Below are 27,780 nucleotides of genomic sequence, written 5' to 3'. Positions count from 1 at the left end.
AATGCAAGTTTTGCTGGCTATTGTTTTGTTCCACACGTCCCTCCCAACACTCTGGCTAATATCAGCTAGCACCACAGAAACTGACAACTGAGCCCAGGAATGCACCACTTCCAAGACCACCTATTTCCATCTCCGTAACATTACTGGGCTCCACTCGTGCCTCAGCTCTTCAGCTGCTGAAACTCTCACTCATGCCTTTGTTGCTTCTAAGCTAGACTATTCTAACACACACCCAGCCAGCATCCAAGTCCCTGAGCTTGAAGTCATTCAAAATTCTGTTGCTGGTGTCTCAACTTAAATCAAGTTTCGCCTACCCATCACCTATGATCGCTGACCCACATTGGCTCTTGGTTTGAAAAACTCTCATCCTAGCTTTCAAATCCCTTTGTGGCTTTATCCCTCCCTACCTTTAATGTCCTTCAGCCCTACAACAGGATGTCTGCGCTCCTCCAATTCTGGCCTCTTGAGCATCCTCGATTTTGATCACTCCGCCATTGGTGACCACACCTTAAAATCTGCCTAAACCTTAAACTCTGGACTTCCCTCCCTAAATCTCTTTGCCTTACTTCCTTTCTTTAAAACGTTTCTTGAAATCCAACTCTTTGACCAAGCTTTGGTCACCTGCCCTAATACCTTCTAATGTAGCTCGGTGTCGTACTTTGTTTTATAATGCTCCTGTGAAGCACTTTGGGGTGTTTTACTACATTGCGCTATATAAGTGCAAGCTGTTGCTGTACGACAACAAACTATTCAGGAGCCAAATATTTATATAAGGTCTTCTGATTTTGGAAACAAAGTCAACATATTTTAAGCATTTGTGATGCTATTCTCTGGCAGAGTGTGGGTTGATGTGCATGATGCATGACTAAGAATACCAGTGCTAACAGGAACTTGAAAGCTTCCTTTGAAACAGACTACTGAGAACTAACTATGTCCATAGTCTAGTTCAGTGGTAACATGGTTGCCAAATTACGTTTGCCCAATAATGCAAACCTTCTGAAGTACAATTCTAATCATCTAGGGGAAGTGACTTTCTCAATGGCTCTGTGACTACATCCACCAAGTAAGGTAGCAAGCCATTTGGCTCCCAGGTTTTGATTTCTGCCGGGTGTTGAGTCAGCATATCTCAGTCAGGGCATCAATTGTCCCCAATGTGTACCTGGGCTAGACAGGTTAGCAAGAGGAAATACATCAAAGCCAGAGCAGCCACATTAGAAAGTGCACATATAGGTGTTGAGTAATCACGACCAGGCTGGGGTTTGCTCTTCCCCGCAAGTGTTTGTTGTGTCAGTTCTGCATAGGGAATGGCCAGCTGAGTGATCAACCTGATGGCTGACAATCTAGTGGAGCCACAACACAGCCAGTCTCCCAGAGTGGCATAAAATTTGGCAAATAAGACGAGTTATGTTTCTCTCTGCAAATTGAAAGAGTTCAGGGTATTGCAGTGGCTGACGCTTTGGTTCAGACAATGCAACAAATTTTTATCTTTTTTTAAAAAAAGCAGAAGTTTTGGAATGACATTATTGTCTTAAAGGGGAAGGTCAAATCTAATAGCTTATGGTAATATAGCGATTACTGTGCTGAAAGAGAAACCTGGAGATGGAGAGTTCACCAGTGATGCAATTCAATTCATTAACTTATTAATTGGTGTCCTTGAAAACTGTCAAATAAAAACCCAACTAGTTCACCCATATCCCTCAGAATAATATGATAAACCACCACACGGTGGGAAACTGGAGTTGTGTGTATGTCAGACTGTGCAGGGGAGGATAGAGCTGGCATTTTTCCTTCCCCGTAGCTTACAAGTTTTCAGCCTTTGAGGAAGGGGAACCTACCTCCTGTTTTAACAAGTGGCTCAGACAATAAATTAGTCTTAAAAACAAAAAACTACTGCGGATGCTGGAAATCCAAAACAAAAACAGAATTACCTGGAAAAACTCAGCAGGTCTGGCAGCATCGGCGGAGAAGAAAAGAATTGACGTTTCAAGTCCTCATGACCCTTCCGCAGAACGGTTCCGCGGAAGGGTCATGAGGACCCGAAACGTCAACTCTTTTCTTCTCCGCCGATGCTGCCAGACCTGCTGAGTTTTTCCAGGTAATTCTGTTTTTGTTAATAAATTAGTCTTGCCAGAACTAAAAAATACATGCAATACAGAATAGTATATAGAAAAAACACTCATGGTTGTTGGATTCTTGATCTGTGCTGTGCTTCTCTTCAACACCCTTAGTAATTTTACATTAAAATTTACAGTCACGAACTTCACACTTCCGTTGTAGAACTAGATTTCCCTTCCAGAATTTCCCCATTTGTCTTCCAAAACAGGTGAACAGTTTACTTTTCTCTCAACATGAATCCATTCTCTCAAATGTAGTGATTTGCATTACTGGTTGGTTTGAATATTTTTGTTTTGCACAAAAGTGTGCAGCAGCATTTATTAGGGTCAAACGTGGGCTTGGAGGGATTACCTATTGTTTCTCGACATTCAGTAACAATGGTTTTGGGGGCTGCACTTTTCCCATGGAGTTCATGAGTCAAGAAGAACGAATGATTTGTGTAAAAGTGAGAGACATAAACGTTAGGCAGCTTCTACACAATTTTATGTCCCGAGCACAAATTTCAGAGTGCTTGGAATAAGTGAACTCTGTAGAAACTGAAGCATAGTTTTATGTTCTGTATGAATCAAAGATTGTCATTTGCTCTCATGCTAGTTTTACTTTTGTACTTTTTTTACTTTATGTTAGGTCCTGTTTTATCAACTGTCAAAAGATCAACATTCCAGGGAGGACAAAGAAAACGCTTCAAAGACACTCTGAAGGTCTCCTTGAAGCACGGCAGCATTGACATTAATGACTGGGAGGAGCTTAACCCCAATCAAATGTACTCTGGGTGGCGGATTTCAATGCCCATCACCAACTGTGGCTTGCCAGCACCACTAGTGACCAAGCTGGCAGGGCACTGAAGGATATGTTTGCCAAATTGGGCCTGTGGCAGGTGGTGAGGGAACCAAGAGGGAAAAACCTAATAGACCCTGTCTTCGCCAATCCACATGGCGCAGATGCATCCTTCTATGGGTAGGAGTGACTGCCACACAGTTCTTGTGAAGTCAAAACTCTGTACTTTACACTGAGCATGCCTCCATCCTATTGTGAGGCACTACACTGCTGTGCTAAATGGGATAGATTTCGAACAGATCTAACAACTCAAAACTGGGCATCCATGAGATGCTGTGGGCCAACAGCAGCAGCAGAACTGTATTCAACCACAGTCTGTCATGTCATGGCACAGTATATCCCTCACTCTACCATTACCATCAAGCCAAGGGATCAATCCTAGTTCAATGAAGAGTGCAGGAGGGCATGGCAGGAGCAGCACCAGGCATACCTAAAAATGAGGTGTCAGGCTGGTGAAGCTACAACACAGGGCTACTTGCGTGCCAAACAGCAGAAGCAGCAAGTGATAGACAGAGCTAAGCGATTCCACAACCAACGGATCAGATAAAACTCTGCACTCCTGCCAGATCCAGTCATGAATGGTGGTGGATGACTAAACAAGATGAGGAGGCAGAGGCGCCACAAATATCCTCATCCTCAATAGTGGGGGAGCCCAGCACATCAATGCAAAAGACAAGGCTGAAGCACTTGTAACCATCTTCAGCCAGAAGTGTCCAGTGGATGATCTATCTCGGCCTCCTCCTGAGGTCGCCAGCGTCACAGATACCAGTCTTCAGCCAATTCAACACCTCCACATGAAATCAAGAAATGGCTGAAGGCACTGGATACTATAAGTTCCATCCCACAAGCCACACACCATCCTGATCGGAACTACATCACTGTTCCTTCACTGGCTCGGGCTCAAAATCCTGGAATCCTGTTCCCAGCACCTGTGGGCGTAGCTGCAGCAGATGGACTTTGCTGTAATAATATCATAAGAGAAAGAAGCAGCAAGTAGGCCACTTAGCTCCTCAGGCCTGCTCTACCATTCAATAAGATCATGGCTGATCTGATTGTGGCCCTAACTCCACTTTCCTACCTGCCCCCCATAGCCCTCGATCTCCTAGTAGATCAAATATTTGTCTAACTCAACTTTGAATATATTCACTGATGTTCAGTGGTTCAAGAAGGTGGCTCACCATCGGCACCTGCTCAAGGACAATGCGTGATGGGCAACAAACACTGGCATAGCCAGTGACGCCTACATCCTGCGAAAGGATTAAAAAAATCATTGTTTAGAATGGTGACAACTGACAAGCGGCATCACGCTTTGAGGCAGAGAGGCGGTACAGGAGGAAAGAAAAGGAATCAAATCCTGCATTCTGGATCCCATTGCCTTGTGGGACACCCTGCCCCAGGTGCCCAAAGAAATGCAGGTTGAGAATCGGCCTGTTCAGTCACACGAAGACCCATGGCAGAAACTCGCGACCCTGGGTAGGTGTCATCCTTGAATCGACAAAACGGCCCATAATGACAAATTTTACTTTCAATCACTGAAGCAAATAATTAGGAAAAATTTAAACCCAAAGTCTTTTCATTCATCTGCTTCAGCGCATGAAGGCTGGGGAAACTACAGGTAGGATGAAAATAGGATTGGGCCTGGTTTTGATGCTACAGTCAAATGCTTCGCCACCACTCTCCCTAGGATTTAACCACATGCAGATAGTTTGGCTTAAAAGGTCAATACCTTTTGTTAGATTGGCATTTTAGCTAAACTTAAAAAATAGAAACATAAGACTGCGTGATTCTGCAAGCTCATGGAAACCCTACATCTCCGTGATACTGAAAATACATAACTTTAGTGCAAGAACATTAGCCAAAAGGGAACACAAACCTAAATAAACCTAAATAAAATTTGAGCACTTGAATCTTCCTGCTCTTTTCTCCCCATGCCCCTTTTTAAATTTTAGTTTTTACTCTTATCCTAACAGAAGAATAATTTACATTTATTTAGCACTTTTGCATTATCCCACAACATGTCTCAAATCTCTTCGCACACAATATCTTTGAAGTGCGGTGACCAGTGTTAGATGGGGGAGTGGAGCAGCACCCAGTAGCAAAACCATAAATAGCAATGAGACAAAAGACAAGTTTGAAAGAAGGGAAGTGAAAAGGAAGGAAAGGGGAGAAGTGGACTTTACATGAGGTCCAGGGTTTAGTCTTTCCAATTAGTGAAAAACAAGATCACACAAGCTGCAATGTGATCTTTGTTTTAGCAGTGTTGGCTGAAGTGCGCTAGGAGAAGGCCCTGTTCTTGTTCAAACAGTCCCATGATGTCTTCAGAATCCACTGGCAGCCCTTTGTCTAACATCTCACTGAAAATGCAGCTCTCCCTCAGTCCCACACTGGAGCATCAGGCTAGGTCGTGTGCGCAAGTCCTGGGGGTGGACTTGAATTCATAAACATTTTACCTAGAGGCAAGATTGCACTGATCTGAATCAAGCTGGTAGACATTTCTTCAAGTTTAAAACAATCTACTTCCCCTTTGCTTCCCTTAGCTCCCTTTTGTATTGCGTAAGTTTTGATAACACTGACTTTGGAGCTATTTTCAGTCAACCAAAAGTTGAAGTTTGACTAGTGCACATCTATCATGCAGTCAAGTCCGTTTCAGATGTGTCCGAACAGGAAAAGCACGTTGATTGGATGGCTCCCTTTCCACAGAGAAAGGACAAATGGGAAAACTTCTTTTTATTGATGAGCTATCGTCTATTATGCAATCCTTGACAGGTCAGAGCCACGACCTACTGGTATTGTTTCTTTTATTTGTTTATGGGATGTGAGCATCGCTGGCTAGGCCAGCATTGATTGCCCATCCCTAATTGCCCTCGTTCAGAGAGCATTTGAGTCAACCACATTGCTGTGGGTCTGCAGTCACATGTAGGCCAGGCCAGATAAGGACAGCAGATTTCCTTCCCCAAAGGACATTATTGAACCAGATGAACTTTTATGAGAATCGGCAGTGGTTTTGTGGTCACCATCAGATTTTAATTCCCAAATTCTTATTGAATTTAAATTTCACCATCTGCTGTGGTGGGATTCGAACCCAGGTCCCCAGAGCATTACACTGGGTCTCTGGAATACTAGTCCAGTAACAAAAGTAAGAATCACAATGACGGAGTGAATGATTCATTTGAAATGAGTTTTGTGCCCAGTCTGTTTATCATACACCCTCAAAACCAAGGCTTGGTGGGAAAAGATCACTCCCATATCTGTCTCTTTGGACGATACCCCACCCCATGAAATTCCTTTGACCACTCAAGATTGCCCGTTACTTTCTACTTTTGCTGTACACACTTTGGATTCTGATTATCGATCCCAGACATCCGAAAGGAACTGCAACCCCTTTCACCTACCAGGCACCAATCTCTCAAGCTGGTGCAGCAACGTCTCACTTGAAGGTCAGGTGAGACCCCCTCATCAACTCATTCCTACTCAATATTCCGAATAGCTGTCTATTATTAATGTCGGTCACAGTGGCACTTTTAACTCTGAAGCTGAAGGTCATGGGTTCAAGGCCGACCCCAGGATTCAGTGCATAATTAAGGGTGACATCTCAGTGCCATAGAGGGACTGCTGCATTGCTGGAAGTGTCATGCCTGTTCGGGAGAATGTCAAAGATCTTAAGGCACTATTCAGAAAAGTACAGGTGATCTCGATGTCCAGGCCAACATTTATCTTCAACCAATGCCATCAAAACAGGTCATGGGCTACCATGTTTGTCTCCAAAACAACAGTGGCTGAAATTCCTGGCTTTGATGTACTTTGGGACTTCCTGAGGGAATGAGACAGGCTATATATAAACGTAAGAACTCTTTTCTTTGGTTCGATATCCAGTCTGCTGTGAGCTAGCTAGGTTCAGATACGACACAGAGGATCAAATACCCCAACAGCCCCGAGATTAAAAGGTGGAACATTTTTCATTGCTCAGGGTCTGAATATGTGGATCCTGGTGAATGAGTTCATGAGATTTTGTCGAGGTGTCCTTTGTGGTTATGTGGCTTACGGCTATTGCCTGTCAAAGTCTACACGTGACAAATGGCCACTGTAACGCCTGTGGAATTGTACTAGAGCAGGGAGATGGGGACAGAACTGAAGAATTGATAAAACATTAAAACTAAAACCCACTTGTGCCCTTTTAAAAAAAACTCAAGACTTTCAAACATTTCCACTTTTGATTGCTCTCCACACATGCACCATTTTAGTTAGTAATCTTTATTTATTTGTCTGTCACGATGCTGAAAATCTATTCAGTACTCACTGTCTATGCTTGGTGGGCTGATGGCTTGCAATGAAATGGATTTGGTCAGCAGAGGGGCAGAACGTAGCTGTGCTCTCGTCAGCTTCTGTAAGGAAACAACATGTCTGTTTTTGAAATTTATTTTGCCTAATGTTATGCAAAATCATAGTCAAGTTCTATAACTCCCAATTAGTTACACAACATGTTTTGTATCAGCACTAAAACCAATATGCTCAGATACACAATGGATTAAGAGAGAGAAGTAACATTCAATCACCAGGGTTATTTAAGAGAGGTTTACATTACTTCTGTTAAAATAGTAGATGAAGTAATAGTAATGCAATGCAAATGCTGCTGAGCATTGCCTCAATGACAACACTTCAAAAGAACTTCATTAGTACGGGACATTCCGAAACTGTGGAAGTATGTACATATAAATGCAAGTCTTGCTTTCTTCTTACAGTCATTCATACAGTGCAATGCCACAGTTGCTTCTGGGCTTTTAACTAGCACTTCTGCCATCTCTAAGGATCTTAAGTTTTCGCCCAAGACTTCCAATTTTAATAAAATAAAACATAAGTTGAACAGCTTTGGTCATGGTCAAGCGACATTAAAGTGGTCACTTTACCGGGTTTTCGAACACGCTGCCCTCGCTGTGGTCAGACTCCATCTCTTCCTCAGTCAGTGAGACGAGAGATCCACGCTCATCAGTGTTGACGACTGGACCTCGTCGAGGGTCACGAGAATTCCGCAAGACAGACTCCACGGTGTGCGACGTTTCCTTAGTCACCTCGTTGTCGTGTACCAGTCCTTCCAGGCTGTAACTGAATGCACACAGGACATATTCAATTAATGCAGTAATTGTTGTTAATTTGGAAAAATCACTTGGTGCAAATACAGAGGTGACCCCTTACTGAGTATTGCCTTCTCAAAATTTCCATCGACACACTGACAGGTGCAGGAGCTAATTTCTGCTAATAGCTAAGGATGCAGAATGGGGAAATAATAATGCACTTACACAGAGACACATCTCTGCATTAACAGTATAAAGGAAGGAACAAAAGAGGTGGAGGGTGGAAGCAGGCCAAAGAGAATGGTCTTTCAGAGGATCTAAAAATCAGGGATGGAGGTGCTGAGGAGGTGCGGAGAGAGCAAGCTCCCAAGGGCACTGGTTACAGAAGTGCAACTGACTGTGGATTAGGAATGAGAAATCAGTTGGTGTTGATGACCACAGGTTAACAGGTAGGGGCAGTAGAGGTAGCTGAAGGTAAAGAGAAGGATCAATTCCCTCAACCCGATGACGCCGCAGGACTTGGCAAGGATAAAAGAGCATAAGGTATGGGCGAGGGCACAGGTGGGAGCATTCTGGGCGCGTTGTAATTTGCTGTCGGTGGCAAGTAGGGAGGCCGGGAAGGAGCACACTGGAGTAATCACTCTTGACAAATACACAAGCAGTCACTTAAGGACCTTTCTCTGCCAATATTAAAGCTTGGGCGTTGTCTTTCAATACAATCGATATAATGAATGGGTATTTGTCACCAATTAAGCTAGCAGTTGCATACTGATGCAAAATTGGAACGTTAACCTACTTTGCTCATTCCCAGATGCCAACTGGTCTGCTGTGCATTTCTGGCATTCTGCTCTTGTTGTGGAAAATTGTGTTTCTTTTGGCAAGGAGGCAGAGGAGAGGAATAATAATCTTTATAAATGCTTTAGAAAAGAAATAGTTTACTTCACTTGTGCGTGGGAAAAGTGCAGGACAGTGATTAGCAGTAAGATTGGTGACACGGTCCTGAGACAAGATCTATTATGAAGGAATTCAACAAATGTTTCAAAAACATAAGCACATTTAACACAAAAACTCTCAGTGCGTATGAGGCTTCAGATCTGGGGCAGCATCAAGGGCCACATCGCGCATTCAAACATGCCCATGAGCATGCACTGCTGCTTCCAGCCAACAGGCAGATAGACATGCTTTCAACAAGAAAATAGCACAAACAGCCAGAACATGTCAATTTTTAGCCTAATTGAGGAAGTGTGAAGGCTGACTGTACATCCGGCTGAGCAGCAAAGTGTCTGACATGCAAGGGCATAAATGCACACAAATGTTCTCAATACAAACCGGTTATTTAAAGATCCTTACATTGGTCCCATTCTGTGCAAGTGATAGTGCCACTTGCCCCACCCTCTCAATATCGCTCCCAGGTTACTGCTCGTGGATACAATGCTTTGAGAGAAACACTGAAGTGACAGCAGCGAGTGTTGACAGGTGCACACAACCAAATGTACTTAAGCAACTTCTTGGGTTTGGTTTTGAACCTCCAGGAGATTAAATATCTGTTTTTTCAGTTTATGTTCCTTGTAAGTTCTCATGAACTTTTTTTTTTTGGATGGAAGGAAGGAGAGGGAGAGGTGGGGTGTTGTGCTCATGCTGAGGGCAAATGCATATTCTTCTTTCTTCACAGATCACCGGAACATCCCTCACTGCAGCCGAGGATCGGATCGGGGAGTTGATCCCAGGCTCCAGGCACTACCTGCAGCTGGCCACCAGGTGTCACCCAGCAGCAGCCTGGAGAAGACACTCCGTCAAAAATTGCCACCTTTCCCACTGGAAGAGGCTGAACCTCCAGGCAACACATTCCTCAGGAAGAGAACAGCAACTCAGCTTTGTTGCACGCTCCTCTGTGCTGGCCTTCCAAATCTTGCCACACCATTCTCAGGGAATGTTTTGAGGACCCCCTATACAAGTTCAGCGAAAACCAGAAGCTATAAATAACTGAAATTACTTCTTTTTGCCAACTGCAATTGCGTGTAAAATCTACTTCGAGACGCTCAGGAAATACTTTACTCTTTTCAGGTGCTGGCAGACCTGCTATGTATTTCCAGAATGTTCCATTTATATTGCAGATTTACAGCAATTGTAGTTCTTTTTTTCTTTATTTAAACAAATTGTCCGATTAAGATGTGCCGGGATGTATCTACTCAATGTCCCCAACCCTTCAGACTGAAAACACAGATATGAAACCACCTGATCTTTATTCCGTGCCTGTCACAATCCATACCTTCGGTAACTAATCTCAGACTCCATGGCAAGGCACCGTTTTTCAGAGGGACACCAACTCATGCTGGGGATAAGGGGAGAAAGGATCAGAACAAGGAAGAAAACTGACAGGAAAGAGAAGTGGTGCATTCAGAGGAACTCTTGCTGCAATGACACTATGGGATCGCATTCAAAGAGATTTTAATTTTTTTTGCATACTTCTCCAGTTTTCCAAATGATGCGCGTTGGCCAAAAATACTCTGCCAGGTTATACTTGCTTTGTCACTAGGCTTACCTTAGAAGATGCTACTTAACAAGTCATACTGAAGCCAGTGTACTTTCAGGGCTATGTATGAGTCTTAATCCATCTCTTCAAATTGCTCCCAAACCACCACCACTCTCAGACCCACAAGCAACCAACTTGTCGTTGCTGCTGCGAGATACTCTAGTAGATTTTTAAAAATGTATTCTCTGTACGTGGCAGGCTCTGAGATTTATAGTCTATCCCTGGCTGCCCTGACAGTTGAGTGACTAGTCCACTTCAGAATCTGAAATTGGAATCACTCGCAGGTCAGCTCAGAGTGAAGGTAGGTTTCCTTCACTAAAGCTGGCTGGTCCACTAACAAATAGTCATTTCTTTCTGTTATGAACACACATTTTTACCAGATTTGGTAATATCAGATAGAATGGATTCAACTTCGTAACTCATCATGATGGAATTGGAGCTCAACCTCTGGACTGCTACCTCAGTCCTACAGCCACGGCATTAGAACAGCCAGTTCCTAATGTTATGCAGCTCGACTTCTCTAAACTTAGAAGGCAGAATCCAGAGTTTTTTAATAAAAAATTCATGCATGGGGCGTGGGCATCGAAACAAGGCCAACATTTATTGCCCATCTCCAATTGCCCTCAGGGAGGTGGTGGTGAGCTGCCTTCTTCAACCGCTGCAGTCCATGTAGTGTGGGTACAGCCACAGTGCTGTTAGGGAGGGAGTTCCAGGATTTTGACCCAGCGACAATGAAGGAACAGCCGATATACTTCCAAGTCAGGATGGTGTGTGGCTTGGAGGGGAACTTGCAATTGGTAGTGTTCCCATGTGCCTGTTGCCCTTGTTCTTCTAGGTGGTGGAGGTCGTGTGTTTGGAAGGTGCTGTCAAAAGGGCCTTGATGAGTTGGTGCAGTGCATTTTATGATGCAACACACCTGTCACCGTGCGGTGGTGGAGGGAGTGAAATGTTTAAGGTAGTGGATGTGGTGCTAATCAAACTGGCTGCTTTTGCCCTGGATGGTGTTGAGCTACATTTGTCCAGGCAAGTGGAAAGTATTCCATCACACTCTTGGCGGAGTCAAGAGGTGAGTTACTTGCCACAGAATTCCCAGTATCTGATCGTCTATTATAGCCATAGTATTTATGTCCAGTGGTCCAGTTAAGTTTCTGGTGGGCATTTTTCACAGCTCAACAGGGCACAGCATGAAAATTTCACACATTGTTTATCGCACGTGACATCAATCCCCATGAAAATGCTGATGTACGTATTTCAAATGTAAGCGAGGAACTAAAATAAAAATTGTATCATTGCATATACCTTCCTTCAAGTATGTCCTTTTTTTGTTTGTTAAATAGTAGAGTTATCAGAAAAGTTTACGATATTGCAGTGATTACACAGGAGACAAAAGCAATGCCAGCAATGGCTGTTGAGAAAGTTAGCAAAGTACTTGCAAAGAATGTCCCTGTTCTTGATTAATGAACCCTGTGTGGTTCACATGCACATACTGTTATAACACTGAAACCTGCACCTCAGACTACTAACTCTCCTTCACTATCATCTCCTCCCTTCTTCAGCATGGAGGAGATGGACAACAGAGATTTAACAGGACAGGGCTCAGGGCTCAGAAACGTACTCAGTTCTATGGATGTCAACTCATCGGTACCTCAACACACAGAATGCTGGATTGACTCTGCCTCACTGGTCACCCACTCCTGGATCTCCCGGGTGAGGAGTCCAGTTTAGCGCTCAGGAACATGCTAAGTTCACGTCTGGTCATGGCTGACATTAACTGAGCATAGAACCACAATGTAAGCAGGGACTTTCCTGTGTGAGCCAGTGTCATGTTACAAACCTGGCCCCTGTTACAGTTAACTGTCACAGGTTCGTAACATTTCTCCACCCACCCCCCCCTCCCAAACCTCCCCCTTCTACCACCACCACCACCTCCCCCACAGCTCCAAGGCTTTGGTGAGGAGCTGAGCTAATTTTATTTAAAGGGTCAACTCTTGGTCAGTCCCAATAGTAGTGCCATCGAACAGGCTTCAGTGAAATAACATTTACAGAAAAACACATCTGTTTTCCTACTGAACACTGAAGGTGCATCCAAACTCTCAGCTTGTGTGAAAAAGCGGAAGATTAACAGCCATTTTCTTGGGTTAAAATAATCAGTTTTGTTTCTTTTTTTTTTTACCTTCTTCTATGAATTGGTGGCCTCTTTACAACGTCACCAAGCATTCTCACAGAACTGAAAACAAATCATGAAGATGAACAATCATTCAAAGGAGAAAAGAAATGATCGATGCATAAAAAAGGATGAAAAGATCAGATCAGAAGAATGAAAACTAGAGAAATAAAGAAAGCAAAACAATGAATATTAGTGAGGCAAAAAACTCACAAAAGGCTCAAAGCCCCCATTCATCTTGTCTGAAGTGCAAGATCTAAAATACAAGCAATTAAAACCACTCCTTTCTCCATGTGCTGTTCTCCCATGGTTCACAGGCCTAACACAGAATTACACAGCCTGCAGTACAAAAACAGGCCATTTTACCCAACTGCTCCACACAAACTCCTCCCAGCACAATTCATTTGGCTCCATTAACATGTGGTCTATTCCTCTTTCCCATGTACTTACCTAGCTTCCGGTTATACGCATTTATGCTTTTCACCTAAGCTACTTCATGCAATAGCAACTGATAATGAGCTCCAAGTTCTAATCACTCTCCTGAATTCCTTAGTGGGTTTTCCAGTGACCATCTTATATTCATGGCCAGGGGGGTAGGAGTGGAAATGGGGCGAAAAATAGTAGGGATAGCTCACTAATGCAATCCTGCCACTGGGGAAATTTCCTGGGGGAATTACAGTGGGCAGCCAATTTGCACATTTGAGGTTCAAATTTAGGGCGCTTGCCAGTATTTTGCTTAATGGAAGCGGCCTCCCAGTGGCAGTCCGGGGTTCAATGGAGCCAGAGGCTCCATCCCCCCCAAGATACCTCCATTATGAGATGCTCCCACATTATCCTACCTGCCTCAGCAGCACCCACCTCCCTCAGTGGGGCTGCTGAGGCTCTCGAGATGACAGCCCTGTGATTGGGCCTGCCTTAACTGGATGGCAGCCTCCGGGAAAACAGGCCTTGCAGCCTGGCTTCCAGCAAGCGTGGGCTCAGGGACCCCATTTGGTCCTGACATCAGGGTCCCAAAGCCCATGGGAAAATCCTGCTCCTAGTTGTAGATTTCCCCCTTAGGTAGGAACATTTTATTTATATCTGCCTTATCATATCCCTTCACAACAGATCTCCATCAGGTCACCCCTCAGCCTTTTTTTTAAGGACCCGGAGTCCCAGCCTGTTCAATCATTCCTGATAGTTATAACCTCTCAGGCAGTGTTGAAGATAGCGTAATTGAGTGTGAACCAGGAACGCTATCCATTGCGATCCAATGCCATCATTCACTGCTGCATCACTGTGGCTGGACTAATCATTATTAAATTTGAATTGTTTAAATTCTCTCTCAGTGCTGCGGTTAATTACGTTGCCTAAAGGCTGTGTGCGCTACCCAGCGATCGTGAGCCTGAGTTTCAGAACTCCTTGTCTTTCAAACACATGCGTTCACGGAAAAATAAGGGCAGTTTCAGTTTGGGATGAACAGCTGGATGGAGGTTCATTCTGCTTAATCTCGTGGGAGGCGTAACCTCGTCCCACAGTTATCTTGATGTTTAAGAGTCAAACCATTTCCCTAGTGACTGTAGTCAGTTCTTCTTCACCTCCTTCCCCAACATCACTTTGAAGGCCAGCAAAGTAGACAAAATGCAGGAGCAAAGAAAGGTGGACTCAGAGCTGAGGACTGCAATCACTTATTAAAAAAAATAAATGCTGCACAGTTTAATTTAATCGGTCGTAAAATGCAGCTTATTCCACACTCGGTTTTAGCTGAATTAACCCGTACTTCCCGCGCTGCATTAATATCTACTCATTATGAAGTCCATTATAAAGTGACATCATATTTCCAACAATTGAATATTGTGATGGCTGAAGAGTTTGTCCACCCCCCCTCCCCGAGATCTCCAACCCCGTCTCCCTTTTCACATCTTACCTTCGCTGATTGATCTCAGTTTCGCTGCCTGTGTTTTTCCCGGGTCCCCAGCTGTGTCGTCGGAAGGGCGATAGCGGCCTTACTGCTGGTCTGAAGATGGAGGCTCGTGCGGGCACATCAGCAACGCTGTCCTTCTCCTCTTCAGCTTCACAGACTACAGTGCAGCCATCCCCCTGCCCCGTCGACCCTCTGCTGTCCCTTTGCTCAGTGCTTGAAAGGCTCTGTCTGTCATTATCCTCTTTCAATTCCAAGACAGTGCCAGCTGGCAAGAATACATCAGCTTCAAGGGCTGCTGTCACCTCGCAGGGTTCAGGGTCCCCAACAGTTGAACTATTTGTTGTTACACCGCTTATTTCATACCCTACGTTCTGTCCATCTTGAACCTGGAATACAAACAAATAAAGACATCTGGGTTTATATTTTTAATGACAACAAGGCATATACCACACTCTACTTCTGTAGAGCTTCTTCAATGGTTGAATGGGTACATGTTCTATGTGGTGTGCAGAAGGATCCCAAATCAGATCACTGGCCATTGCTGATCTCAGTCATATCAGCATTCGAAACTGCTTCTGTGCTCCTAGCTTATAGAAGATGTAAGGAAATCAAAGGAAATCAATCGAGTTCCTGATCTTGATTGCTTTGCAGTGCACACCCTACTTCCCTCACCCTCACATTATTCCGAACTGAAATATCAGCCCCACTTATGTACTCAACACACGAAGGATCTTGGCACATTCCAGGCTGACACTTTAGTGTAGTACTGAGGGAGTACTGCATCATGGAAGGTGCAGTATCTCAGACTGAGACATTGAATGAACTATCCCTTACCTTCCCCGGTGGAGGTGAAAGATCCCAGAACGCTAGGGAGCTATTTCCAGGGCACCATATTCCCTGGAGAGTTGCTTACCACCCCCTTGGTTCCTGTGGTGGTCTTGCCACAGCACTGTCCCATTTGTGATGCTGGTGGGGAGGGCACCCTGCATGCTGAATAACTCCAGCTGATAAAAAATGGGTCAAGCCAAAGGTGAAGTGGCAGACGCTGCCTCCAAAGGGAAACAGCCACTCTATATATAACCCCAAGTTTCCTGTGGTACAGGCTTGGCTCAGGGAGACCAAATGATTGTGCAATCCTGTCCCAAAGAAGCATCTGATTTCGTAGCTTCACAGTGCTACCGAACTTCCTGCAAACGTGCATAAGGTGTGGTTTTGATGACTTTACCCAAGTTTAGGTTGATTTTGTGTGTTGGGTTGTCTTGCACAGTCCTTGTACTTCCAGGTTCCAATATTTTTTTGAGACAAGAAATCTGAACAGAACTCAGTTGCTTGGGGTTCAATGGCTCGTTTGCCATGGGTTTTGGGTGAGGGGGGAGGGGAGTAGGGATGCTACATTGGGCCCACAGGGTGCATGCTGGGAAATCTCACTTCAGAACAATGCTCCCATTACATATACTGGCACCCAGAGCATGAAAACTTTATACAAATGGGGAAGACCAATGGACTTGTACACTAGAGATTTAACTTGCACGGACAAAAACGTGTTTTTATTTAATGTGTAATAAAACATCCCAAGGTGCTTCACAGGAACATTATAAAACAAATATGGCACTGAACCACACAAGGAGATATTAAGTCAGATGACCAAAAGCTTGGTAAAAAAGAGGTAGGTTTTAAGGAGCAACTTAAGGAGGGAATCAAAGTAGAGAGGCGGAGAGGTGTAAGGAGGATATTCCAGAGCTTGGGGCCTCGGCAACAGAAGGGTGCAGCCACGATCGGTGTAGCGGTTAAAATCAGGGATGCTGAAGAGGCCTGAATTAAATGAGCGCAGATATCTTGGGGAGGGTGGGAGAGTTGCTGGTGGAGGGGTTTGTGAGAAAGGAGGAAATTACACAGAGATAGGGAGGGGCAAGGACGAGGAGGGGTTTGAAAACAAGGATGAGAAATTTAAAAATTAAGGTGCTGATTGACCAGGAGCCAAGGTAAGACAGGAAAGATAAGTGAACAGGATTTGGTGCAAGTTAAGATACGGGCAGCGGAGCTTTGGATGGCTGCAAGTTTATGAAGGGTAGAATGTGGAAGACCAGCTGGGAATGCTTTAAGTCAAGTCTAGGGCTGATAGTAGAGCCTAGAGGTCTCAGCCAGGGCGGGGGTGGACTGTGTTACATTCCTTCTTGAAGCAGAAAAATCAAACACCACCGTCTCCTGGTTGCTAACTGCCGACATCTGCAGAAAAATGTACGTGTGCTGCAAGGACCTGTTTCAGACTCAGCCGCGCCAACCTGTCATGGTCAAGCTTCCTGCCAATGTTCCACGTTTAGGTTGGAGATTGATCACTTTGGTGAGTTCTGACAAGCCCGTTGGAATGGTATCCCAGCAACCGTCAAAGAGAAAGGGAGAAAAACGGAGGGGGGAAACCCACCTGGAAAATAACATTTTTAGTGAAGGGGACTATTAGGAGCTGAAACCTTGCTGAGAAACAGCCAAAGAAATGCCTGTTTGATTGAATAACACTGTTATGGGAAAAAGTTACACCCAGAGTTTTAGACACCACAGGACGCCTCAAGATTTATAGAGGAATGGAAGGCTACACAACCTATCCTGACTTAAAAGTTTGAAGTAACCTTCCAACCTTACATTTGGATTTGAAGTAAAACTTAAGCACTTTAAGTAAAACTTAAATTCCTTGATAAAACACACCAGATGGCATAAATGTTAGTCTGTAAGCTTCAACTGCAAGGTGTCGCATATCAGTTGCATAGTCCAGGTTCGCTTATGAAGAAAGGTCACCTGAGGAGCTGCCAACACCTATCGACACACACCCAAAAATTGTCAATGTCTTGAGGGATGAAAAAATCTTTTGCAGCCACCACAGAGCAAAACATTAAGTTGACTTATACAAATTTGGCCATATCCCCAGGATTGGCGGGAAGTCAGAATGATTCCTGTAGATCAAAGGTAATAATATGTTATGGTGGACTGTGCAGGATTAGTCTCTCCATTTCATCCAGACAGTACAGGATTCCTTCAACCTTCAACCCACAGCAGCAATTCTAACTTCCTGTCAGGATGCAATGAGCTGAGCCAAATCAGCTAATTAAGACAGACTGGTGCGCCACCCCATGACGATTCCATGAGGGGAAGATTAGGCTAGATGACAGATTAGTTTGAGAAAGAAAATACAACTATGGAGGTCTTATCCACCGTTTACTTTAAAGGGCAGAATGAGTCAATAATCTTAGCGGGTTTTCTGTGACATGTGCATTGTGAGCCAGAAGTTGCTAGATTTCATAATGTAGACCCATTATACCTTGGCAGCAACTTCCTACAACAATTGTGCTTTCCCCCTCCCCTTAAAGAGAGGAATTGTCAACTCTCCAATATTGCCCTGAAGTCACATGAGAATTAAAGATGAATCTCCAGGGCACTCTGTTAATAGGATCCCAGCTGGTTGGTGAAGCTTTAAGAGGGTTTATTGACTTGTTCAGTCTCACAGCTCTCCTCCCATTCAAACCAGTGTCCCAGCTATCCCCTATTTATATGTACTCAAAGACAATTAATACCCATCGCCTGTTTCTTTTAACATTAACAATGTAATTTGACAAGATATTAACACATTGCTGCAAGAAAGCCCAGGAGAAGTTTCAGAGGTGGAATAAAAAACAATGCTTTTTCCCCATTTTCTTTGAGCATTTTTGCTTTATTAGTTATGAAAGTTTTCATGATGTGGAGGGGAAAAAGCTGCTTGACAGGAGAGGATGGGTGGAGGCAATCTTAACGATAAAGACTTGCACTTATATAGCACTTTTCACGACCACTGGACGTCTCAAAGTGTTTCGCAGCCAGTGAAGCACTTCTGAAGTGTGGTCACTGTTGTAATGTAGGAAAACCTGGCAGCCAATTTGCATTCAGCAAAATTGCACAAACAGCAGTGTGATAATGATGCTTTTGTGATGTTGATCGAAGGGTAAATATTGGGTCAGAACACGAGGGGAATCACCCAGCACCCCCATAGAATACCCACCTCCCACCACCACCGCCACCACTCCCAACCCCTGCCACTTTGAAAATAGTGTTGTGGGATCTTTTACATCCATGCAAGCAGGCAGTTAGGGCCTCGGTTTAATGTCTCACCCAAAACGCTCCCTCAGTGAGGCACTGGAGTGTCAGCCTTGCTTTTTGCGCGCAAGCCCTGGGGTGAATCATGCAGGATGAAAACCTCCAGGAATGTGTTCCGAATTGCGAGCGCTGGCAATCATGTGCCCAATGACCCTAGCTGAAACTGCTGGGGGGGTGGAGTTGTGGCTGTGGGGAACTGGGGTATAAGTACTGCCAGGCCAGTCAGAGGAACAGAACCCAGCTAGGTTAATACCTGGTCAAGTAATCAACACATATGAATAGAAATGACTGTTGTCAAAATAAGTAAATCATTCATATTTTTACTTATTCTACTAACAGAAAATTCATTTTCCAGTTTGATTTCAGTTATAGGGAATCAAAGTTGATGATCACTTTAACTAGTACCGCATGACCATCCAGCCCAGATCGATAACATTGCGCTATGGAGACCCGAGTTCTAGGGCGTACTGAAAAAAAAATGTTGGTCAGGGCTGACTCCTGCTTATTCCACGGGCAAGGGAAGAAAGAAGAACTGGGGCTTCAGAAACATGCTTCCATTTATCACTATTTAATTGTGCATCATTCCTAATGCAGTCATGGTTTGCCACAGGTGACAGTATCACGCTGGCATTTTCCCAAATGCACTGCCAACCACACCTGTAGCCAAAAAGCTGGAATTCCTCAGGTATCAGGCTGAAACAACATAGCAGACATCAGCTAGAGCCAACACAACTTTCTTTTGTGCCCACCTTTTATTATCGCTGTGCCACCTCTCTAACTTTCTCTTTTGCTCTTCACTGCAAGTTGTGGGAGGAATAGTAGAGCCATTCCTCTTGTCCTCAGTGATCTTGGGCTGGAGAGAACACTACTGAGCGACCCTGATGGAATGTGCACACATTGCCTTGTCTGATCTACAGCTCATGAGCTCTGACAACAATGGGGCAGAGGGTGCCCTAAATTATTAGAGCAGGTGGCATTAACCGGGTCTGTATTGCCCTTGAGTTTAAAAGATTGAGGGGGCGATCTGATCAAGGCGTTTGAAATGTTGAAAGAATTCCATAAGGTTGATATATTTCTTCTGATGGGGGAAAATCAAGAATGAGGGAATAAAATCTTAAAATTAGAGGCAGGCCATTTTGGAGGGAAATCACAAAGCATTTCAACACACAAAGGTTAGTAGGAATGTGGAACACATTCCCAAAGGCTATTGATTCTGGGACAGACCAACATGGATAGATTCTTGTTGATTAAGGATATCAAAAGGTAAATACTGTTGAGGTCACAGCAGCAGGCTCGATGGGCTAAAGGGCCCACCCCTGGTCCTATATTCCTTTGAAACTGTGATGGATTCGTCTTACTTCTCTTTACTTCTCATTTTATTCCAAATTTCAGAGCCTGGAGGCTTGGCAACGGCAATTTTTTTTTAAACCAGCTTTACCTCATTTGTGTTTAAATCCAAAACCTGAAAGCAGTAACTGTTAAAATCTGCAAATTAATGAGAACTTGGACTAACACCTCATTCACGGTATCTGTGCATCCAAAAAAGCCAACAACTTGGGACCAATCTAGTGCAGCTGTCAGGTAGAAGAGTTGGTCTCTGCTATGACGCCTTTCACAGTTGAACAGCTTGCCACCAAGTCACTCACTCTGCTCACACTTAAGGAATGGGCAGAATGGATCATAGCCTTCATTCTGTAGCATAACTCAACATCTTTCAGTGTACAAAAATAAGGAACATAAACGAAAACTACCACTTAACAGAATCAAGGGAAAGCTCTTGAAACCCAATGTCTGAGATATTTCCACTGAGCACTGTGGTAATTTAGCGAGACAGCAGCCAAGCTGACATCTGCCTTTGCTCCTTTTATCAATGCTGTCAGGAAATCTTTTGCCTCAGCCCACAGAAGGTTTCCACATGAGAACAGTCAGTCAGTTCAGCTGATGTTTCTTCTTGTGCCCAATTCCAAATAAAAATGGATTTTTGTTTTAAACATTCATTGATTCAAATTCTATACCCAGCCCAAGAGTAGAATGTGGTGAATCAACATCAGTGATATTTTCACAAAGGCACGTCAAGAAAGAGGGAGATGTTTCTGGAGAGCAGCTCACTATTCATGAAAGACTCTTTTCTAGATGACTAGTAGACGTAACACTGGAATTAGGCCATTTCTTATAGGCCAGACTGATTCCTGACCTGGCAGGATTGTTGTACAGAGAGACATTGGGTCGACTAGGCCTGCATTCATTGGAGTTTAGAAAAATGACAGGGGATCTCACTGAAGCGCATTAAATTGTGATAGGGCTGGACAGGCTGCATGCAGCGATGATGTTTCCTCTGGCTGGCAGGGGGCAGGGGGCAGGGGGGTGGAGTCTGGAACAGGGGGTCACAGACTAACGATACGGGGCAGACCATTTAGGACTGAGGTGAGGAGAAACTTCTTCACTTAAGAGGGCGGTGAACCTGTGGAATTCTCTACCACAGAAGCTGTGGAGGCCAAGTCGCCAAATATATTCAAGAAGGAAACAGATGGATTTCTAGACTCTAAAGGCGTCAAGGGGTATGGGGAGAGAGTGAGAGTATGGTGTTGAGATAGAGGTTCAGCCATGATCATACTGAATGGCGGAGCAGACTCGAAGGGCCGAAAGACCTACTCCTGCTCCTATTTTCTATGTTTTTATGTAATCTGAATGCACAGTGACTATATATCTCTGTTTCTTTGAAGTAATTACTGTGATACCCTTATTAAAGAAAGGGTGTCAGGTCCGTCCTAGTAACTACAAGCTTGTTAATTTAACATTAATGTTGGGTTCAGGTTTTAGAAACAATGGGCAGGATCTTTAAGTCGGAGAGCACGGGGGGAGGCGGGGCTCACTCGCCGATGCGTAAAATGACGTGGGGATGACATCGGGTGGAACTCCCGACGTCACCCAGTGTCATTTCCATTTTCAGGTCGGCGGGGGCGCAGCCAAGTCAGCTGTGCACCCGCCGACCTGTCAACGGCCTATTGAGGCCATTAATAAAACAATTTAGGCAATTGACAGGGCTGCCCGTCCAACCTTAGGGTTGGCGAGCAGGCCGGGAGCCCTGGCGGGCTTCAGAGAAAGCGCGAAACCTCATCCGCGTGCGGGATGAGGTTTCATGAGGGTTTTTAAATATTTAATAAAGGTTTGAGTTAAAGTGATGGACATGTCCCAACTCATGTGACAGTGTCACATGAGGGGACATGTCAGGGAAATTTTTTAAACATTTACCTTCAAAGTTTTAATTCTGAGTCGATCTCCCTGAGGCAGCACTTAGCTTCAGGGAGCTCAGTGCACTCTTTCGTGCGTGAGTGCACTCCCAGCTGAGGGAATCCCACCCCGCCCGCACATTGGGTGGGCCTTAATTGGCCCGCCCACATAAAATGGTGGTGCGCCCCCAATTGGGGGGGGAGGGCGATCAGAGGCATGCCTGCCCACGCGCCCGCTCCTGCACTTCACCCCCGACCCCAAACGGTGGAAAAAAATTCTTCCCAATAATCAGGGGAAAAACAAAATCAACAGGCATTTGGAGAGGTCAGAGTTAATTGAGGAGAGCCAGCAGAGATTTGTAAAAGGCAGATTATGCTAGACTAATTGAAAGAATTTTTTGATGAAGTAATAGAGAAGGTTGATGAAGAGAATGCAGTAGATGTTGTCCATGTGGCTTTTTAAGAAAGCGTTTGAGTAAGTACCACACTAAAGACTGGTTAACAAAACTGATGCTCACGGAATTGGAGTGGGGAGGGTGGGGGGGAGGAATCAGTGTCAACTTGGATAAAATTTGGCTTCAGTGAGTAGAATAGCGGGTCATGATAAATGGTTACTTTTAAAACTGGAGGATGGTAGACAGTGATGTTCCCCAAGAGTCAGTGCTTGGAATTGTTTTTTTGATAGATACTTGGATATTGGAACACGTTAAAATTTCAAAATTTGCTGCTGGTACCAAATTTGTAGGTGCGGCAAACAGTGAGTATAATACAAACTGACTGCAACAGGACATAGTTAGGCTAACAGAATGGACAGACAAGTGGCAGGTGAAATTTAATGCAGCAAAGTGTGAGGTGATGCATTTTGGCGGAAGGGACAGGGAGAGGCGGGACAGGGAGAGGCAACACAGGTTTCATGGCATAGTTTCAAAGTTTGCGAGAGACAAAAGGCCCTGGGGGTGCATGTGCATAGATCTTTGAAGGTGGCAGGACATACTGAGAGAGTGGTTAGCAAAGCATGTGGGGTTTTGGGCTTCATAAATAAAGGTATTAAGCACAAAAGCAGGGAGGGTATGTTGTACTTCTACAAAGCACTGGTTATGCCACAACTAGCGTATTGTGTCCAGTTTTGGTTGCCATACTTTAGGAAGGTTGCGAGGGTCCTTCAGAAGGTGCAGAGGAGATTTACCAGAATGGCCCTAGGGATGGGGGATTTTAGCTACAAGATTAGTTTGGAGAAGCTGGGTTTGTTCTCCTTGGAGCAAAGGAGGCTGAGAGGTGTTTAAATAGAAGTGTACAAGATTATGAGAGGTTTGGAGAAGATAGGCAAGGAAAAACTGTTCCATTAGCTGATGCAATAAGGGATGAGGGGCACATGTTTAAGGTGCTGGATAAGAGATGCAGGGGGGATGTGAGGAAGAACTTTTTTTTTACACAACGAGTGGTAATGACCTCAAATTTGCTGCCTTTGAGGGTGGTGAAGCAGAAATGATCAATGATTTCAAAAGGGAAATTGGATAGAGGTACTTGAAGGAAATAAACTTGCAGGGCTTCAGGGATAGAGCAGGGAAATAGACTGACTGATTTGCTCCGTGGAGAGTCAGTATGAACTCAATGGGCACAAGTGCTGCAAATGACCCTATGGCTTGTACCATTCAGTATTGGGGCTCAGATAGCCTGCACTAATAAGCTGATCTAAAAATATATATATTTTTAAATTGTTCTAAAGGAGGAGGGACGCACATCTGTTTCACATTAAACACATCTTACTCTTCCCAATGACACACAGATTGCTTTTCAGGATGTTTTCAGAAACTGATGCAACAATAACTTGCCTTTATATTTTATGTTTAATGTGGAGAAATATCCTAAGGCACTTCACTGAGTAATAAAAATAAAATAAAAGCAAAATACTGCGGATGCTGGAAATCTGAAACAAAAATAAAAATAGCTGGAAAAACTCAGCAGGTCTGACAGCATCTGCGGAGAGGAATATAGTTAACGTTTCGAGTCTGTATGACTCTTAAAATGTTTGCTGAGACAGGGGTAGTATTAGGAGGAGGTGCCCCAAAAAAAGCTTGGTTTAAGAGGCAAGTTTTAAGGAGGGTCGTAAACAGGCATGTGGCAAGGCAGAAGGGTTTATGGTATGGAATTTCAGATCCTGGGAGCCTATGCAGCTGAAGACCTGGCTGCCAACGGAGGGGTGAAAGGAGGAGAAGACTCAGAAGAATTTGTAGTTACAGAAACAGAGTCGGGGTGCATAGGAGGAAGGGTTTGCAGCTGTGAAGTTTAAGAGGATATGAGCGGGAACACACCATGATGAAGGTTTGAACATGAAAGATGAATATTTTGAATTTGGAGTTGGGCATGAGAAGCCAATGGAAATCAGTAAGGACAGAGATGATAGGTTGGCAAGGCAATTGAAGAGCTGTAGAGCTTTGGAGAAGCTGATGGTTACAAAGGATGGGGGAAATGAGAGGTTGAGCAGGATGATATAGATTGAGCCTGGAGGTGATAAAAGCATGGGTGAGCGTCTCAGCAACCGACTGCTTAAGGAAGGGGTACAGACTGAGGTAGCAGTCAGCAGTCTCTGTGACGGAGAGGACACAGCTTGAGATTGAACAGAACCCTAAGATAGTGAATTGTCTGGTCCAGCCTGAGGCAGTGACTGGGGAAGGGAAATGGAGTTGGTGGCAAGGGTACGGGGTTGTGTGGGAGCTGAAGACGATATTACCCTATTTATATATAATGAACCTGCTTTCAACAGAAAAATTAAATTTGTGGGCCAGGCAACATTTATCAACATGCCAGGAGTCATTGTACTTCTTTCATAATCTCTCAGGGTATTTTAAGATATAACAGAGATCTCTGAATAAAAGTCTTTTATCCACTGGAACTACTAATAATGTTGCAAAGTACTGAAAGTACAGAGTCTTATTTATAACCTCACTGTCTAGCTGGGGCTCTTCGCAGGTTCAGGGAGATTGGGGATGGGGAGGGTTGCATATGACAGTTAACGGCTTGGAGTTCAGCCTCCTTGTTCTTGTCCCCTCCCTTCTCACGGCCGAAATAATAACCCAGCGGCAGACCTGGCTGTTAGGATCCATGCTCTCTGCCTCCCAGAGGTAGAGCTACAACACAAGTGGGTTATTAAAGCAGCAATCTATGGACTTCTTGCAAGACGGCAATACCGCAATTTGATTCTATTATTGCAACCTGATTTATATGCACACATGGCTGTTATTAACATATTTCCTCACCACCCCACCCCATGCCCCCACCCTCCCACATCCCGCAACATCCTGGCTTGTCCTAAAACTAGGAACTGGAGCAATAAGTTGTCTGAATGCATTGATTCGGGTTACACAGGAATAATAATTCCAGATTTTATATGGCATTTAACGAGATCAATTACTGTTTAGCGGGACATGGTGTAAGCAAGTTCCCACAAACAAGGATTAACCTGACCAGTCAATCACTTTTTTTGGTAGCGTTGATTAAGGAAAAAATGTTGTGGGGCCATCAGTAGAATTCTCTGCTTTTATTGCAAATAGTGCCATGGGACCTTCAACTAAAAATACTTCTTTTCCTTCTGTGGACAGACAAAGGACAAGGTGCATGGGAACACCACCACCTGCAAGTTCCTTTCCAAGTTGCACACAATCCTAACTTGGAAATATATTGGCATTCCTTCATTGTTACTGGGTCAAAATCCTGGAATTCCCTACCTACCGCACTGTGGGTGTTCCCACTCAAACTGTGGCAGTTCAGCAAAGGGGCTCACTACCGCCATCTCATGGGCAATTAGGGTAGGGCAATAAATGCTGGCCGTGCCAGTGACGCCTGCATTTGATGAATGAATAAAAACAAAGCAGAACAACAAACTAAACTGACTTTTTCTCTTTATTCTTTCATGTTGCCATCGCTGGCAAGGCCAGCATTTGTTGCCCATCCCTAATTGCCCTTGAACTATGTGGATTGCTCTGCCATTTCAGAGGGCAATTAAGAGTCAACCACATTGCTGTGGGACTGGAGTCAAAAGGCACGAACATACGAACAAGGAGCAGGAGTAGGCCATTCGGCCCCTCGAGCCTGCTCCACCATTTAATAAGATCATGGTTGATCTGATAATAACCTCAAATCTGTATCCTGCCGACCCCGATAACCTATCACCCTCCTCATTTATCAAGAATCTATCCACCTCTGCTTTAAAAATATTTAAAGACTCTGCTTCCACCGCCTTTTCAGGGATAGTGTTGCAAAGATCCATGACCCTCAAATATTTTTGCCTCATCCCTGTTTTAATTGGGTGACCCCTTATTTTTAAACAGTGACGCCTAGTTCTAGGTTCTCCCAGAAGAGGAAACATCCTCTCCACATCCACCCTGTCAAGAGCCCTCAGGGTCTCATATGTTTCAGTCAAATTGCCTCTTACACTTCTAAACTCCAGCAGATACAAGCCTAGCCTGTCCAACCTTTCCTCATAAGACAACCTGCCCATTCCAGGTATTAGTCTGGTAAACCTTCTCTGAACTGCTTGAAATGCAATTACATCCTTTCTTATAATAAGGTGACCAATACTGTACACAGTACTCCAGATGTAGTCTCACTAGTGCTCTATATAACTGAAGCATAACCTCCCAACATTTGTGTTCAATACCCCTTGCAATAAATGTTAACATTCTATTAGCTTTCCTAATTACTTGCTGTACCTGCATTCTAGCCTTTTGTGATTCATGCACTAGGACACCCAGATCCCTCTGCTTTGCGATCTCTCACCATTTAGATAATATGCTTCTCTTTTATTCTTCCTGCCAAAATGGACAATTTCACATTTGCCCACATTATACTCCATTTGCCAGATCTTTGCCCACTCACTTAACCTATTAGGTCTTTTTGTAGCCTCCTTATTCCTTTGCGCAACTTACTTTCCTACCTATCTTTGTGTTATCAGCAAATTTGGCAGACATCCCATCCATCCAAGTCATTTATGTAAATTATAAAGAGTTGAGGTCCCAGCACTGATCCTTGTGGCACACTGGTTACATCTTGCTAATCTGAAAAATACCCATTTATGTTCCTCTTAGCCAGCCAATCTTCCATCCATGCCAATATGTTACCCCCTACTCCGTGAGCTTTTATTTTCCGCAATAACCTTTGATGTGGCAGTTTATTAAATGCCTTCTGTAGGCCCGGCCAGGTAAGGACAAGAGATTTTCTTCCCTAAAGGACATTAGTGAACCTGATGGATTTTTACAACAGTCAATGAGAGTCATCACGGTCACCATTCAATTCTAGATTTATTAACTGAATTTAAATTCCACCAGCTGTTGTGATGGGATTTGAACCCATGTTAGCCTGGGCCTCGGGATTACTAGCCCAGTGACATTACCACCATGCCACTTTTCTCCCCAGCCTCTGGCTTAGTGTTTTATTCCAAAGTTGTGCACTGAAGCACAGAATAGGGACAATAGAGGACATGCATGTTCAATCCTCTCATGCCACATGAAGCCCAGAGTAAGGTTCAGAGATAAACTAAAAGAATTCCACTCAAGCACCAGCTTTTAAAGAAGCTGCCACCTAGGTCTAGGAAGAGAGAAAGCCATTGATCCATTTGAAACTCATGCACCTGGCACTTAATGTTCCCTTCTCAGCAAGCAGCTTTTCTTGAATAACTAGAACTGGTTTTGCTTTTACTAGCAAGCTATTGCACACATTTTTTAAAAAATGTTTTCATTTGTTGTCTGTTGAATATCCAGGGCACATGACCAAAACATACCTAAATACTTGGGCCAGTGAAGGTAACTTTCAAG

The 27,780-nt window shown here is 44.1% G+C and overlaps 1 protein-coding gene across 13 annotated transcripts in view; it reads right to left on the bottom strand.

The window, feature by feature from the left end:
* The window catches only part of LOC144668247 (A-kinase anchor protein 13-like), a 385,814-nt gene that overhangs the window by 100,535 nt on the left and 257,499 nt on the right, over positions 1-27,780 (bottom strand). For 8 of the 13 annotated variants that reach the window (XM_078530033.1, XM_078530032.1, XM_078530027.1 and 5 more), the window contains 5 exons: positions 14,625-15,007; positions 12,728-12,781; positions 10,291-10,353; positions 7,857-8,052; positions 7,250-7,334 (listed from right to left, as the gene is read on the bottom strand). In XM_078530033.1, coding sequence (XP_078386159.1) covers positions 7,250-7,334; positions 7,857-8,052; positions 10,291-10,353; positions 12,728-12,781; positions 14,625-15,007 — 781 coding nt within the window. The remainder of the gene's footprint in view (positions 1-7,249; positions 7,335-7,856; positions 8,053-10,290; positions 10,354-12,727; positions 12,782-14,624; positions 15,008-27,780) is intronic. The other 5 variants (XM_078530039.1, XM_078530036.1, XM_078530038.1 and 2 more) reach the window with 2 other exon arrangements.

This window comes from Cetorhinus maximus, chromosome 26 (assembly GCF_964194155.1).
Source record: "Cetorhinus maximus chromosome 26, sCetMax3.hap1.1, whole genome shotgun sequence".
NCBI lineage: Eukaryota > Metazoa > Chordata > Chondrichthyes > Lamniformes > Cetorhinidae > Cetorhinus > Cetorhinus maximus.
The sequence above is the reverse complement of the archived record's forward strand: the minus strand, read 5'-3'. Positions and strand labels throughout refer to the sequence as shown.